Source organism: Hippocampus bargibanti, linkage group LG07 (assembly GCF_051943395.1).
Source record: "Hippocampus bargibanti isolate YZ-2025 linkage group LG07, ASM5194339v1, whole genome shotgun sequence".
NCBI classification, from domain to species: Eukaryota; Metazoa; Chordata; class Actinopteri; order Syngnathiformes; family Syngnathidae; genus Hippocampus; species Hippocampus bargibanti.
The window spans coordinates 25,989,907-26,003,973 of record NC_142740.1 but is presented as its reverse complement, the minus strand read 5'-3'; the positions used below and the strand labels follow the sequence as shown (position 1 = coordinate 26,003,973).

The 14,067-nt window shown below is 40.0% G+C and overlaps 1 protein-coding gene across 2 annotated transcripts in view; it reads left to right on the top strand.

The window, feature by feature from the left end:
* LOC148895949 (importin-13-like) overlaps positions 1-13,335 on the top strand; it is a 40,671-nt gene extending 27,336 nt beyond the window's left edge. Inside the window, exons 17-23 of one of the 2 annotated variants that reach the window (XM_089001224.1) lie at positions 84-180; positions 4,718-4,770; positions 8,233-8,299; positions 9,864-9,922; positions 10,002-10,091; positions 10,227-10,408; positions 11,512-13,335. In XM_089001224.1, the coding sequence (XP_088857350.1) occupies positions 84-180; positions 4,718-4,770; positions 8,233-8,299; positions 9,864-9,922; positions 10,002-10,091; positions 10,227-10,408; positions 11,512-11,608 (645 nt within the window). In that variant the 3' untranslated portion in view covers positions 11,609-13,335. Of the gene's footprint in view, positions 1-83; positions 181-4,717; positions 4,771-8,232; positions 8,300-9,863; positions 9,923-10,001; positions 10,092-10,226; positions 10,409-11,511 lie in introns of those variants that run through there. The other variant, XR_016115592.1, reaches the window with a different exon arrangement.
* Positions 13,336-14,067: the final 732 nt, after the last annotated feature.

The following is a 14,067-nucleotide window of genomic DNA, read 5'->3' as shown; positions in this document are numbered from 1 at the left end:
CGGTTGTCCTTTAAAAGATCTGAACACAGATTCATAAGGGGGTCTGAATATGTTGGTTTATTTTTATTTATTTTCCCCCTCAGCTGGTCCACATCTTCGCCAGCCAGACAGAGCATTTCCCTCCCATCAAGGCTCTGTTTGAGCTTGTTACCTCTGTAACGCTCTCCATCTTCCAGCAAGGTAAGACTCGGTAATACTGTAAAATGAACACAGGCAGTAAATCTTTGAATGTGATTGTTGCCTTCCATTTCACACGGTCCAAAACTAGAAAACAAAACAACTGAGCGGAATTGCATTTTGCCAATTTTGTGTCATTCACGCTACAGTTATGTTTTACTTTTTTTTTTTTTTTTTTTTACACTGGCAATACTGACATGACTACATTTTGAAAGCTAAACTGACTTGGGACATGGAAAGCATCACTTTTCAAATGTTTCATACATACATGTTCTGTGTCAACTTGTTTAAATATTCAGGATATTTGCCAAAAATAACACTTGCTTCATCAGTTTTTTTCTCCTCACCCAAGAAGCTTCGTCAGCGAACAAAAATTTGGTGGTAGCTGGGAAAATAGGTTGTATCATACTTTTTAGGCACAAATTAATGATTAATGCCACCCTTTTTCAAAAATTAATGCCTAATGGTTTCCCTCATGTGGACAATCGTGATTTAAAATGGTTAGAGGGTTAAATGAAGATAACTAGGGTAACTATAAAATTAATGCAATAATTCTTGGAGTGTTAATGAGCAACGCAATCGCTAACATTCAAGTCAAATTACAGATAGATAGCTAGCTAGCGAGCTAGCTAGATGATTAGCTAGATAGCTAGCTAGATGATTAGCTAGATAGCCAGCTAGCTAGATGATTATCTAGATAGCCAGCTAGCTAGATGATTATCTAGATAGCCAGCTAGCTAGATGATTATCTAGATAGCCAGGTAGCTAGATGATTAGCTAGATAGCCAGCTAGCTAGATGATTATCTAGATAGCCAGGTAGCTATATGATTAGCAAGATAGCCAGCTAGCTAGATGATTAGCTAGATAGCCAGCTAGCTAGATGATTAGCTCGATAGCCAGCTAGCTAGATGGTTAGCTCGATAGCCAGCTAGCTAGATGGTTAGCGCAATAGCCAGCTAACTAGATGGTTAGCTAGCTAGCTAGCTAGATGATTAGCTAGATAGCCAGCTAGCTAGATGATTAGCGAGATAGCCAGCTAGCTAGATGATTAGCGCGATAGCCAGCTAGCTAGATGATTAGCGAGATAGCCAGCTAGCTAGATGATTAGCGCGATAGCCAGCTAGCTAGATGGTTAGCGTGATAGCAAGATAGCTAGATAGCCATCTAGCTAGATGGTTAGCTAGATAGCCTGCTAGCTAAATGGTTAGCTAGGTAGCCAGCTAGCTAGATGTTAGCTAGCCAGCCAGCTAGCTAAATGGTTAGCTAGATAGCTAGTTAACTAGATAGTTAGCTAGATAGCAAGCTAGCGATAGATAGATAGATAGATAGATAGATAGATAGAGACAGACAGATTTTTTTTATCACGGTAAATGCTATAATCAATTATTTAATTGTGAACATGTACCCAATGGATGTCAAATGTCAAATGTTTTATTCAAGTGTAGCCCGGGAATACATTTTGCGGAATTGGGCATTCAGGCCAAACGTTGAACATGGAAGGAGAAAAAAAAAAACACATTGTCCTTTGCCTCTTCCGCTTCCTTTTATGTTGCTTCTTTCCTCCGACCCCCCCACCACCACCACCACCACCACTTCCACCACTCTTTCCTGCTCCTCTGCTTTTGATTGCATCCGTCATGGCTGCCTCACTCCCCTTGACTCTATCTATTCCTTCCAAGCCGGTGCTTTCTTCAATAAGATGCGATACTGTATGTTCACAACACAGAGAGTGCTCGCTTGTTCACATGGCTGGCATTTAAGCGTAGCATACGGAAGGACGAGAGCTGCATGGGGGGGGGGGGTCTGAAGTGTGTACGTGTGTGTGTGTGTGTGTGTGTGTGTGTATACAGTCTGTATGTAAGTGCAAAAGCGCTCACTACAGACGTTGGTCGTGTCAACATCAATTTTGACCCATCAGTGTCACGTCATTGGACGGCTTGTTCGCCTGAAAGTGTATCTTCAAATGTTCCATCATTGTTTTTGTTTTGATATATTTGTAATTGGTACTCTCACATGAAAAGAAATGTCGCGTGGTTTGTGTGCAACAATATGAGGGGAGGCGGTGCTATCCCAACCTATGCCGACCGATGATTTCACAACTGAGTGTTCATCTTTGGAGCAAAAGGGGCGATCCGGTAAACGGGGCTTTTAACGGACCCTTTTACGCCGATGTCTTCTCTTTGAAACACAAGCTTTGTTTATTCCGAGATCCTTGGATTGTACATATCGAAATATTTCTGACTGTGCGAAACATTTCAAATTACAAACAGGCTTGTGGAACTAGTCAAGTTTGTAGTTTAGGGTTTCCATTGGACCTGCAGATTAAAAATTGGGGGGGGGGGGGGTTAATATTAGTGCAATGTATACATAAAGAAAAAAATCATTCTTCTGCGACATTATCCTGCTCTCTGTGATTCTGATGAGGACGCATTATAATGATATAACTCACTGACATTCCCCATTGGTGCTGATTACCGTATTTTCCGGTGTATAAGGCGCACCAGAATCAAGGCGCACAGTCATTGAATGGTGTATTTTAAAACGTTTTCCATATATGAGGCGCATCGGGCTAGAAGGTGCACCTTAAAGGACAACCAACGTCACTTTTTTGTTTCTTAACTGACATCAGAAAAACGTTTTGTATCATCTAAAATACCCAAAACGTGCACTATGATATTTTTATTCAAATGCAAAAGACCAATAAAAATGACTTAAAGTGTCCAAAATCTGCAAAAAAAAAATTGCTACGAATTGGGCATTTTCAGAAAATCCCGCCCCCAGTTTATGACGTCACGCCAAGACGTCTTGCATTGCTGGAGAATCAAAACAATTCTGAGATTTATGCTTTCTTGTTAAACCTACAGTTATGAATATGATTCAAATACAGTAAAGTCTCGTTATATCGATATCGGTTATATCGATAGTACTGCTTATTACGATACTATTTCTATGAATGCAAGGAGAAAATTTACATGCTGCAGGATTGGATATATCGATAGTCCGCTTATATCAATATTTTTTCCGACTCCCTTGAATATCGATATAACGAGACTTACTGTAGTTCTGAAGAGGAAAGCATACATGTTTGCAATAGTTTAAGGAATTTATTCCATGCCATTTTGAGCAACATTGGGGAGAAACGATCACCAGAAAAGAGGCACAAAATGGCGACCTCCTGTGGCCACCTCCGCTTCCATAGGCTGATAAATTCCTTATATGGAGCTTGGACACCCTCTTCTGGTGGCTTTTGGGTGTAACACAAGGTTTTCAGACCAAACAATACAGCAAAATACATTGACATGATGGAAGGACTGCTACAATATGTCTTTTTTTCGGTCAGGGGGCGTTCCTTTAGTGACGTCACGTACGGACTCGTCACCAACTCAAAAACAAGACTTCCTGAATATTCAGCGCGAGTCTTTAATGTAAAATATAGCTATATGCGGTGGAATCTTTTTAAAATACGCTCACTTGAAGTCATTTGAAGCCATTTTACAAATTATGGACACAACTTGTCCGTCAATGTATTTTGCTGTACTGTTTGTCTGAAAACCTTGTGTTGCACCCAATAGCTGCCAGAAGAGGGCGTCCAAGCTCCATGGAAGGAATTTATCAGCCTGTGGAAACGGGCTGATTCATTCCTCACGGCAGCTGGTCGCCATTTTTGAGTGTGATATTCCCCCCGCCCGTTTGCCTCAAAATGAGACGGAAGGACTTCTTTAATCGATTGCAAACATGTATGCTTTCCTCTTCAGTGCTATTTGAATCATATTCAAACTGGATGTGTAACAAGAAAGCATATTCTCCGAATCTGAAACCATTGTTTGGATTTTTCAGCAATGCAAGACGTCTTGGTGTGACGTCACGAACTGGGGGCGGGAATTTCTGAAAATGCCTAATCCGCAGCTCAATTTTTTGCAGAATTTGGACACTTTGTCATTTTTATTGGTGTTTTTTCATTTGAATAAAAATATCAGCCTGCGTGTTTTGGGTATTTTAGTAAATGTTTTTAAGTTAGGAAACAAAAAAAATGGTGTCGGTTGTCCTTAAATAAATGAGATCAAATCAAATTACTGGCGGGTGAAGTTTCCGCTTATCATCCAGCAGGTGTTTCAAGTTGAGGCGCTAAGCAACCGGCAGATTGGTTCCCCCCCCTTTCCTCCAAAGCGTCACAGTAACAGAGGTGCCTCCTGGGTTCCCACTCCAAAGCCACTTTTCTTTCTTCGGTTTCTTCTGTTTCTCTCTTTGTTCCTTCTTTCATTGTTATTGTCGAAAAACAGACCCATGTCTTTCGTCTCGTGCCTCTTCTTTTCTTTCCTTGTCCCTCCAACAGTCCGCCAGCGCTCACGCGAAACCCCCGCCTCACCCTCGCCCCACCTTCCCCCTCTTTGTTCCCTTACTCACATGTGAATTATTTCAATGACCGACTTTTGAGTTCTCTTTTGAGTTCCACATGACTGTTGAATTGGTTCCGTTGCTGTTTGTATATTATTCTTATTCTCTTTTGATTTCTTAAGTTTCATCTTTATTATATTTTAGGACCCAGGGATCATCCTGATATTGTTGATTCATTTATGCAACTCCAAGCTCAGGTGTGTTTTTGGTTCCTTATTTCACTCACTTTGGGTTTCTCTCTTCCTCTTTTTTCTGATTCCTCCTTTTCTCTCGGTCTTCTTCTCTCTGTCCTCTTCTGGCCCGTCGCATACGGCGAGGCTTTGGAATGACTTTTCTCCTAAAACGCTCAGCATTGTAACAGTCACCTTGCCACCTAAACACATGAATCACGGCCATTTAATGGACGGTTTTTATTTTATTTTTTCATGCTCTCTCTACGTCTGTGTAAGCTCTCAGTCGTACAGGAGTGGTCCATCGATGAGAAGGTTTCTTCAGCCGTCATCTGTACAAAAGTGAAGGTTTCGGACGTTTCGCCTCCTATCCAAGAGGCTTCGTCAGCGAACTAAAGTCTGACTGGTCGTATCGGCCCCATTTATATATCCCTAATGTCCAGACCTGGTGGCGCCGGACACAGCTATGATAGGTCCCTACTCTCAGGTTGGGGGGGGGGCGCGGGACCCCCCCCCCCCCTGTGGCCCCACTGATTGTTCCTAGGAGGAACAATCCCCCCCGGGACCCCCCCCCCCTGTGGCCCCACTGATTGTTCCTAGGAGGAACAATCAGTGGGGCCACAGGGGGGGGGGTCCCGCGCCCCCCCCCCCAACCTGAGAGTAGGGACCTATCATAGCTGTGTCCGGCGCCACCAGGTCTGGACATTAGGGATATATAAATGGGGCCGATACGACCAGTCAGACTTTAGTTCGCTGACGAAGCCTCTTGGATAGGAGGCGAAACGTCCGAAACCTTCACTTTTGTACAGATGACGGCTGAAGAAACCTTCTCATCCATGCTCTCTCTAGTACATATTCTCAGTTTTCTGTAGTCTTCCACGAATGCCGTTACATTTTCTTTGGTGTATTTAAACAAAATATCTCTTTTGACTTTGCGAGGCAATGATAAATGGCTTTGCCTATGGAAACTAGGAACGGAATCTTAACTCATTGACTGCCAGACGATCTGCAAAACGGTGTCCACTCCAATGCCAGGGTTTTTCTCAATTTCACTCCAATTCCAGTACCCACAGACTTATGCGTTTTAGGAGTACATAAACATTCAGTACAGCATTAGAAACCTCTTTTCTTTCATCAGAAAAAAAAATCGTTAATTGCTAATTATATGGGTCTGGAGTTATATGAGCTTGAAATGAGGGCGGCCGTCCAAAATACAAGGAAATACATACATATTAGTTTATATAGCGCTTGAACAACAGTTGAAGCTGTAACAAAGTGCTAACATGGGGAAAAAAGGGAAATGCTGCCCCATTGTGCCCAAGGTCTGGCCAGCGCTTTATCGGCATCATAGCAAAACACAAAACAAAACAAATTTGGGAATGACGCTCTCCGTCATATTTTATAATAATAATAAAACATTTCATTTGTAAGAGCCTTTCAAAACTCTCAAGGACACTTTACAGTCACAGTATATTTTTTCTGCGGGTGATCAGCGGCAGCCACACGCGCCAGTGCGGGTACTTGTGGAGGAAACAAGGCCAAACTATGGCGGAATTCTGAAAAATGCTGAAAATATTCACAAGGTCTCACTTCGGGGATGGCAGTGAATGAGTTTATTAGTGTTTGTACATTTTCTGCACTCTCAATTTTAGAATCATGTCTTTTTTTAATAGGAATGGAAATTAAAAGTGATTTTTAAATTTAATTATGTCATCGGCAAATTGATCATCAGATTAATCACTGAACAAAATAACACTAATCAACAGATTTTTTTAAACGTTTTATTCTCAGACATGCCAGTCTGATTTTTTTGCACTGATTCCAAATCTCTCCAATGTAAACATTCGCCTTATAGTCAGTGTTTTGCTTTTTTTCCCTGCTTTCTTTTTGTCAGAAACTCATAGTTTTGGTCAAATTACGAAATAACCTAAGTAGGTAGAAACAAACACATTTTTCTGCTGAAACAAGAGTCTACTCTAATTTTGAAAGGCGCTTAGAAATAAAATATATTATTATTATTATTATTATTATTATTATTGTTGTTGTTGTTATTATTATCATCATTATTATTATTACCATTATTATTATTATTATTATTAGTAGTAGTAGTAGTAGTAGTAGGATGCATATGATTATGATTATCATAATCAATGTTATTATTATTATTATTATTATTATTATTATTATTATATAAGGCGCACCCACAATGAATGGTGTATTTTCAAACATTTTCCATATATAAGAGCGTACCGTGAATGAATGAAAAAAGGTTTTCCAAATATAATATATAAATATATGTTTTCCAAATATAAGGCGCTCCACATTATAAGGCGCTACAGGGGGAAATGAAGTCATGGCTGTTGTAGGACCTGTTTTGGATCAATATTACTTCACATATAAGGCACATCTGCATATAAGGCGCAGGGTCATCTTTTGAAGAAAATCAAGGCTTATATACCGGAAAATACGGCGGTCAAAATCCGAAACAATATTAAGGGAAAGACTGCTTTAAAAACAGCCAGCAGTTAGTAGTTTTTTTTTCCCCCTTTCCCAAGCCCCCACGAGCATTCATCGACAAGCGTTTGCACTCATTTTCAAATGGACAATTTAGAGCGTTCAGTCAATTGCACAATGCATATTTTGGGATGTAGTGGCTGGCGTGAAGACACACAAAAGACATCCAGGAAATCTCATCATCTCAAACAATCGTCAACACATTTGAAGATTTCAAGTCAATAAGTTTCAAGCGGTTACGTCAAATTCTCATCACACAGGTCGCCAAGGTGACTGCTTCGTTCGTCTCTGAGCGCTTAAGTCATTCCAGCCCACAGCCAATCGAACCCCCTCCACCCTCCTCAAAGAATTAATATTCAACCATAATATTAATCACGTCAGACAAATTGGCTGATGGATTGTCTGTTTTATTCAAATAATGATTTATTTTGGTTTCGTTGTCTTCATTCCGCTCCCTTCTTTTGTTTTTCTATCAATGGATGGATAGATCGATGTCACCTCCCTCCATCTTTCTCCTCTCCCTCTCTCCTCTCCGCCATCCTAAATGAGTTGTTTATGAGATGAGTTGTATTTCTCTTTATCTGCACATGTTGATTACCTGTACATTTTTGTTGTGTATTCAACCAAAAACACACACAAGGGGGAAAAAAACAACACCATAGTAACGTTTTTTTTTTTTTTTTTATTATCCGCCCAAAATAACCATTGCCTTTTAGTTTTGACTTCAGTTTCCAGTTATTATTTCAAATTTTTTGTTTGCAACTTGTTTGTTTGTATTTATTTTTCGGTGAGGGGGGGGGGGGGGGGTAAGGGGGAGGTAAAATCAAGCAAAGCACTATGGCCTGGTAGGCAGATCTGTTCTCAGTTTCATGTCGCTGTCAGGTGTGACTACCAGGCAGGTAGGATCTGGCAGGAGTATTTTTCACTGCGTAGTCTTAACAAAAAACCCACACGACGCTTTTCTTTGCCTCTTAGGCTCTCAAACGGAAGCCCGATTTGTACTTATCTGAGAGTCTCGACGTAAAAGCCGTGTACCACTGTGGTAAGTTTGTACTTCATTGCTACGTTTCCATCCAAGCTATGCGGGGTCGAGCGTCGGTTTTAAGAAGTATACAGTTTGGTTTTGAAGTGATCAATGTACCATATTTTCCGGTGTATAAGGCGCACCGGATTATAAGGCACACATCCCCAACGACTGGTGTATTTTCAAACTTTTTTCCATATACGGTATAAGGCACACTGGACTATATGGCGCACCTTCAACGAATAAAAACATTTTCCAAATACAATAAAGTCTCGTTATATCGATATCGGATATATCGATAGTCCCGGTTATATCGATACTATTTCTATGCACGCACGGAGAAAATTACATGCAAACAGGGTCGGATATATCGATAGTCCCGGTTATATCGATATTTTTTTCCGACTCCCTTGAATATCGATATAAGGAGACTTTACTGTATAACATTTATTTTTTTTTAATTTTTTTTCATGGAAAGCACACCAAATTATAAGGCGCTACAGTAGAGGCTGTTGTAATGCAGTACTTCTTGTCACGCTTTTGCAAAGTAGTGATGGCAGTTGTGGATCCCAAAAAGCAGGCAGGAGGGAGCAGCAGGTTGTATTTGAGAAATTGTATTAAAATAAAGTCAACAGCAACAAAATCTAAAACGTTAAAATCATCTGAACAGAAAAATTCAAGGTATCAAAGAAAAGCCAAGAGTAAAAGTCTGCCAAGATGAAACAAACACATGGACGGCATACAATGCATACACAGTGCGCAATGCATACAATCGCATACAATGACCCGACGCCGAATAGTCGTGCCGGGAGTCCTTTTGACTGCCACTGATTGGAACGACCAGCACCTGCGAGGCTGCAGGCAGGGCTGACAGCGCTACTCCTTGTCGCCAATCCGAACGTGGCAGTCTGCCACTGATTGGGACGACCAGCACCTGTGCAGGTCGTCGTTGGTCGCTAACCAGATCATGACACTTCTGTTGCGAGACCTGGTTCGGCTCAATAGTACTTCACATATCATATAAGGCGCACCTGCGTATCATGCGCCTTATACACCGGAAAAGATGGTACTTTTTTTATCAATGCCAAATGGTTAATCGTGGTATGTATGTATGTATGTATGTATGTATGTATGTATGTGTGTGTGTGTGTGTGTGTGTGTGTCTGCCTGTCTGTCTGTCTGTGTAGGTGTGTGTGTGTATGTATGTAGGTGTGCGTGTGTGTATACTTTTTTATAGTCCATATTTTTATTTTTATTTCAAATATAGGATTTTTTTTAATAGATGTTTTTAATATTGGAAATAACCAACTATATTCTTGTAAAAAATATGAAACTTAAATATCATGAAATATTTTTTTACAGAAAAAATAGAAAATATTTCCCCTGAATTGTTACCATATTCATTTAAGATTACGGTTTTTATTATTATTTAGTTTTTTTGTTTTTCTTGATGAACATCCCAACAAAAAAATCCCAAATTGTCTTGCTTGGTGGAAACAGGACTTTTGCCATGAAAACCTATTTTGAAACTCAAAAAAATACAAACACCACTGCGATTATACCGTTTCTTCCCCACTCTCAGGACTCCTATCGCTTAAGTTTCCCGAGGGTCCGACCGTCAAGTCGACGTGTCTCTTCTTTGTGAGTGCACACGTCGTGAGCGCTTGCGCGCGATGATGTGGATGGAAACGCATTGCTGATTGTGCCGCTTCCGTTTCAGACGGAGCTGTTACCCCGCTCTTTAGACGTACCTCCGGTGGCCAGGCTACTGCAGGAAGATGGCAAGCTACTGATCCAGGCCCTTTTGGAGGTATGGAATGCTCCCAATGTTGATTTTAAGTCATATTTTTTTTTCTCAAAAAGCTCATGATTTTATGCAACAACTTTTCAGGTGGACGTGAAATGGTGAAATATCTTTTATATTTTTGTTTGATCCCAATTCTAGGGTATCGGCGGCGGAGCATCACGGAACCTGATGGACCATTTTGCGGATGTGCTGTTCAGTCTGAACAAGCACTGCTTCTCACTGCTGGCCATGTGGCTAAAGGTGGCGCTGCAACCGCCAGGCTTCCCGTCATCGCGAGTCACGTCGCAGCAGAAGGATCATTTCTCCCAGCAGATATTAAGGTATTACCGGTATGGTTTATTTCTTTAATTATAATACCATAGGACATTTATTATACATACAATAAGGTATATGTTGTGTAGTTTTAAGGCTTAGAAAATTAGAAAGTAGAAAATTATGTTTTATGGGGACCTGGGAACAGATTATTCTCATTTTAATGGTTTCCTATGGGAACAATTTTTTGGGATACACACTTTTCGCCTTACACACTCTGGCTGGCTAGCTGTTGGCTATCTATTAGCTATTCGCTATCCAATAGCTGGCTAGCTAGCTAGCTTTCGATCTGTTTGAGTTACTTCCGGGATGAGTGAACGCTGGCGCGTGTGGCTGCCATTGCTCATGGTCCATAAGCTATCCATTCCATCAAGCCATCAACGACCATCACAAATGTAAATAAAACGACTGTATTATACAGTACAGTTTGTTTCTTTAATTATAATAACATTGTACATTTATTATACTTAAAATAAGGTATATTTTGTGTAGTTTTAAGGCATAGAAAATTAGAAAGTAGAAAATTAAAATTATGTTTTTTGGGAACGGATTATTCTCATTTTAATGGTTTCCTATGGGAAATTAATTTTTGGGATACACACTTTTCGCCTTACACACTCTGTCTGGGTACCAATTAAGTTCGTAAGCCAAGGTATGTAGTTTTAAGGCTTAGAAAATTAGAAAGTAGAAAATTATGTTTTATGGGGACCTGGGAACAGATTATTCTCATTTTAATGGTTTCCTATGGGAACAATTTTTTGGGATACATACTTTTCGCCTTATACACTCTGTCTGGGAACCAATTAAGTTGGTAAGCCAAGGTATCACTGTACCATGCTGAAATGAATATTTTTGGTTTATTTCAATTCGTTTTGTTTACTTAGTCAATCTCGTTAAATCGGGCCCCATCAATTTTAGAATTTGGCCCCCTTTTCAGACACAAGAGGGCCAACCAGCCCCATTTTTAATTTTCCAGATGCATCCCTGATGTCAGCTTCTTAAATATAGTGGAATAATTGTAATTTCAACATCATTCGGAACAGAATTGACTTCCAAACTCTTTTTTTTTTCCTGTAGAAAAACATTTTTTTCTCTGTAATATTCCACATAGAGAGCGAGTGAACAAGCGGCGGGTGAAAGAAATCGTCAAGGAATTTACACTACTTTGTCGAGGCCTCCACGGGACCGAGTACGCCGCTGAGTACTGAGGACCAACATCGAATGGGGGGCAGGGAAGCAAATCCCCATCAGCCGGCAAGCAACCTGGAACTCCTTTTAATGGACGAACACCCTGGTGGCTTTTAGGGAGGCCTCCCTCGACCCATCCCCAACCCTCCATCCTCCTTCAGCTTCCCAGCATGCTGCCTCGTGTCGCCTCCAAGTTCCTTTCACTTCAAGATCCCTCATAATGGAAAAGAAAACTCAATTTTCCGGTGGGTGAGTGGGGGTCTCGTTTGACCTTCTCTCGATCTTCCTGTGGTTTCCTGGTGAAAACGGTCTCGTAACGTAGCCACTTTAGACGTACTCATACAAGATGACTGACACGTGAATATATGCATATTATACATCTATATTTATATTGGGAGAAGTCGTGCTGCTACGGGGGGGTGTAAATGTTATGGTGGGGGTGAGTCCTTAATCACCCGGTGATACCCGCTCTTGCCCAATGATCAAGTCATGTGCGTATGTTCCACACTAGAATGTGTTTGAAACTAAAGGTCTGGAACTCTTGCGAGGGGGAGGGGGGGTCTGCGAGAGCCTAATGAATCATCATCGGTTATTTCTTCACTTCATTCAGCTCTCAGAGGAAAAAAAAAGTTGTCCCTAAAATCTGGACAAGGACAAAATCAAAAGATTGTTTTCAGCACGGTGGACACGTTCTCCCATCCGCTAAATTCTGAAATTCAGGCCTTGAATCCGGGCTGAAGGCTTTTGTGTTAAATGCTGCATGTCTTCCGATAACCTATCACATGCCAAAAAGGCACGTCAGGTTTATTTATTTAAGACTCCAAATCATCAATACGTATGATTATTTTATTTTATTTTATTTTATTATTTTTTATTTTATTGTATTTTATTTTATTGTATTTCTTTTTATTTTATTTTATTTCTTTTTATTTTATTTTATTTCTTTTTATTTGATTTTTTCCATCCATGCTCTGCCATATATTGGCAACCACCAGGGTGGTTCACTCATCTAAAGGTAATTTAGGTCAATTGAAGATTCAATTATCCATAAATTTGGATAAATAACTCTGAGCGTGAAAAATACATTGACGGATCACCATTTAATCCAATTGAAATCACATTTCCAACAATGCTGCAATACAATAACACCACATTCAAGCTGTCAATAACCCGTTATGTCCAGATTTTAGGTCTACCATGATCAACAGTTTCCTCATCCCCATAAAAATAATCAAAATTGTGCATATAATTAGTCATTTCCGCTCCGTATTTTGCCTGTGCGTGTTCATAGCTGCATCTTTAGCGCCCCTGCACTTATATTGGACCTACAAGTACATCAACGTAACCTCATCATCTTTCACTGCACAAAAAAATACATATATCTATATAAAATAAAAACACATCTTCTCACCAGACCGTCATGGAAGAGACACCCCCAAAAATCAGGAACGGTCGCCTCAACGGAGGATCCAAAGGGATTAGAGGGCAAAAATATCAACAAAGGGAACTGTCATCATCATCAGCGTTCAAATGTATCGACTCCCATGCACACACACTCTAATCCCTCTCTTTTATCCGAGGTGCCTGCAGACATGTAGCATGTGTTTGTGTAATAGAGCAAGGCAGAGAGGTTTTTTATGACTAATGACCTTCTGGATTTAAACAGTGAGAGACTGGACATGCGTGTTAAAGGAAAAAAAGTTCAAAGGTGACGGTGGACAAACAAGGGGAGTGTTTGAAATGTACATTGTTTTTTTTTTTTTGTACCTTGGATTTAATTTATTAAATATATCTAAGACTGCAGCTTACTTCTGACTTCATGTTTTCGAAAAGTGCAAGAATACAAAATACATTACCAAAACATGCATGGCACTTTAATGGAACCCTGAATTATCCCGAGGTGCACTTTGTTTGTGCCGTGTGATATGCTGTCAACCAGTTCAGGGTGACCTCAGCCTATTGCCCAAAGACAGCTAGGATAGGCTCAAGCACAGTACGCGACCATTCTGAGGATAAAGCAGATCGGAAAATGGATGGATGGAGAATAGGAAATGTTAAGTGTAAATGTTAAAATGTCAAAGATAGTAGAAATCACCAGGGAGTAAAATTAAGATAAATTCGGAATTATGCTGAGTCAAATGCCAAAAAGTTTGAGTTTTGAGATGCGTTTTAAAGATGGGCAGCGAGGGGGATCATCACAAATAAAAAATATCAAATGTGCGTCTACTATAATATATAAAAATAGTTCATAGTGTGCACAAGTTTGAGAAATAGTACAAAAAAAATACCAACAAAATGTAGAAACTGAAAGATAAAAAAAAATCACTTGAGGTGCACAAGTTAAAGATAATTTAAAAGCGATTAGAAAGCTAACAATAAAATTGTAAAATATCTAAAATGACGACTTTTACAGAAACATTTCATGAGCAATACACAAGTAGAAAATATGTTTTCAGAAAAAATAAAACTGATATAAAAC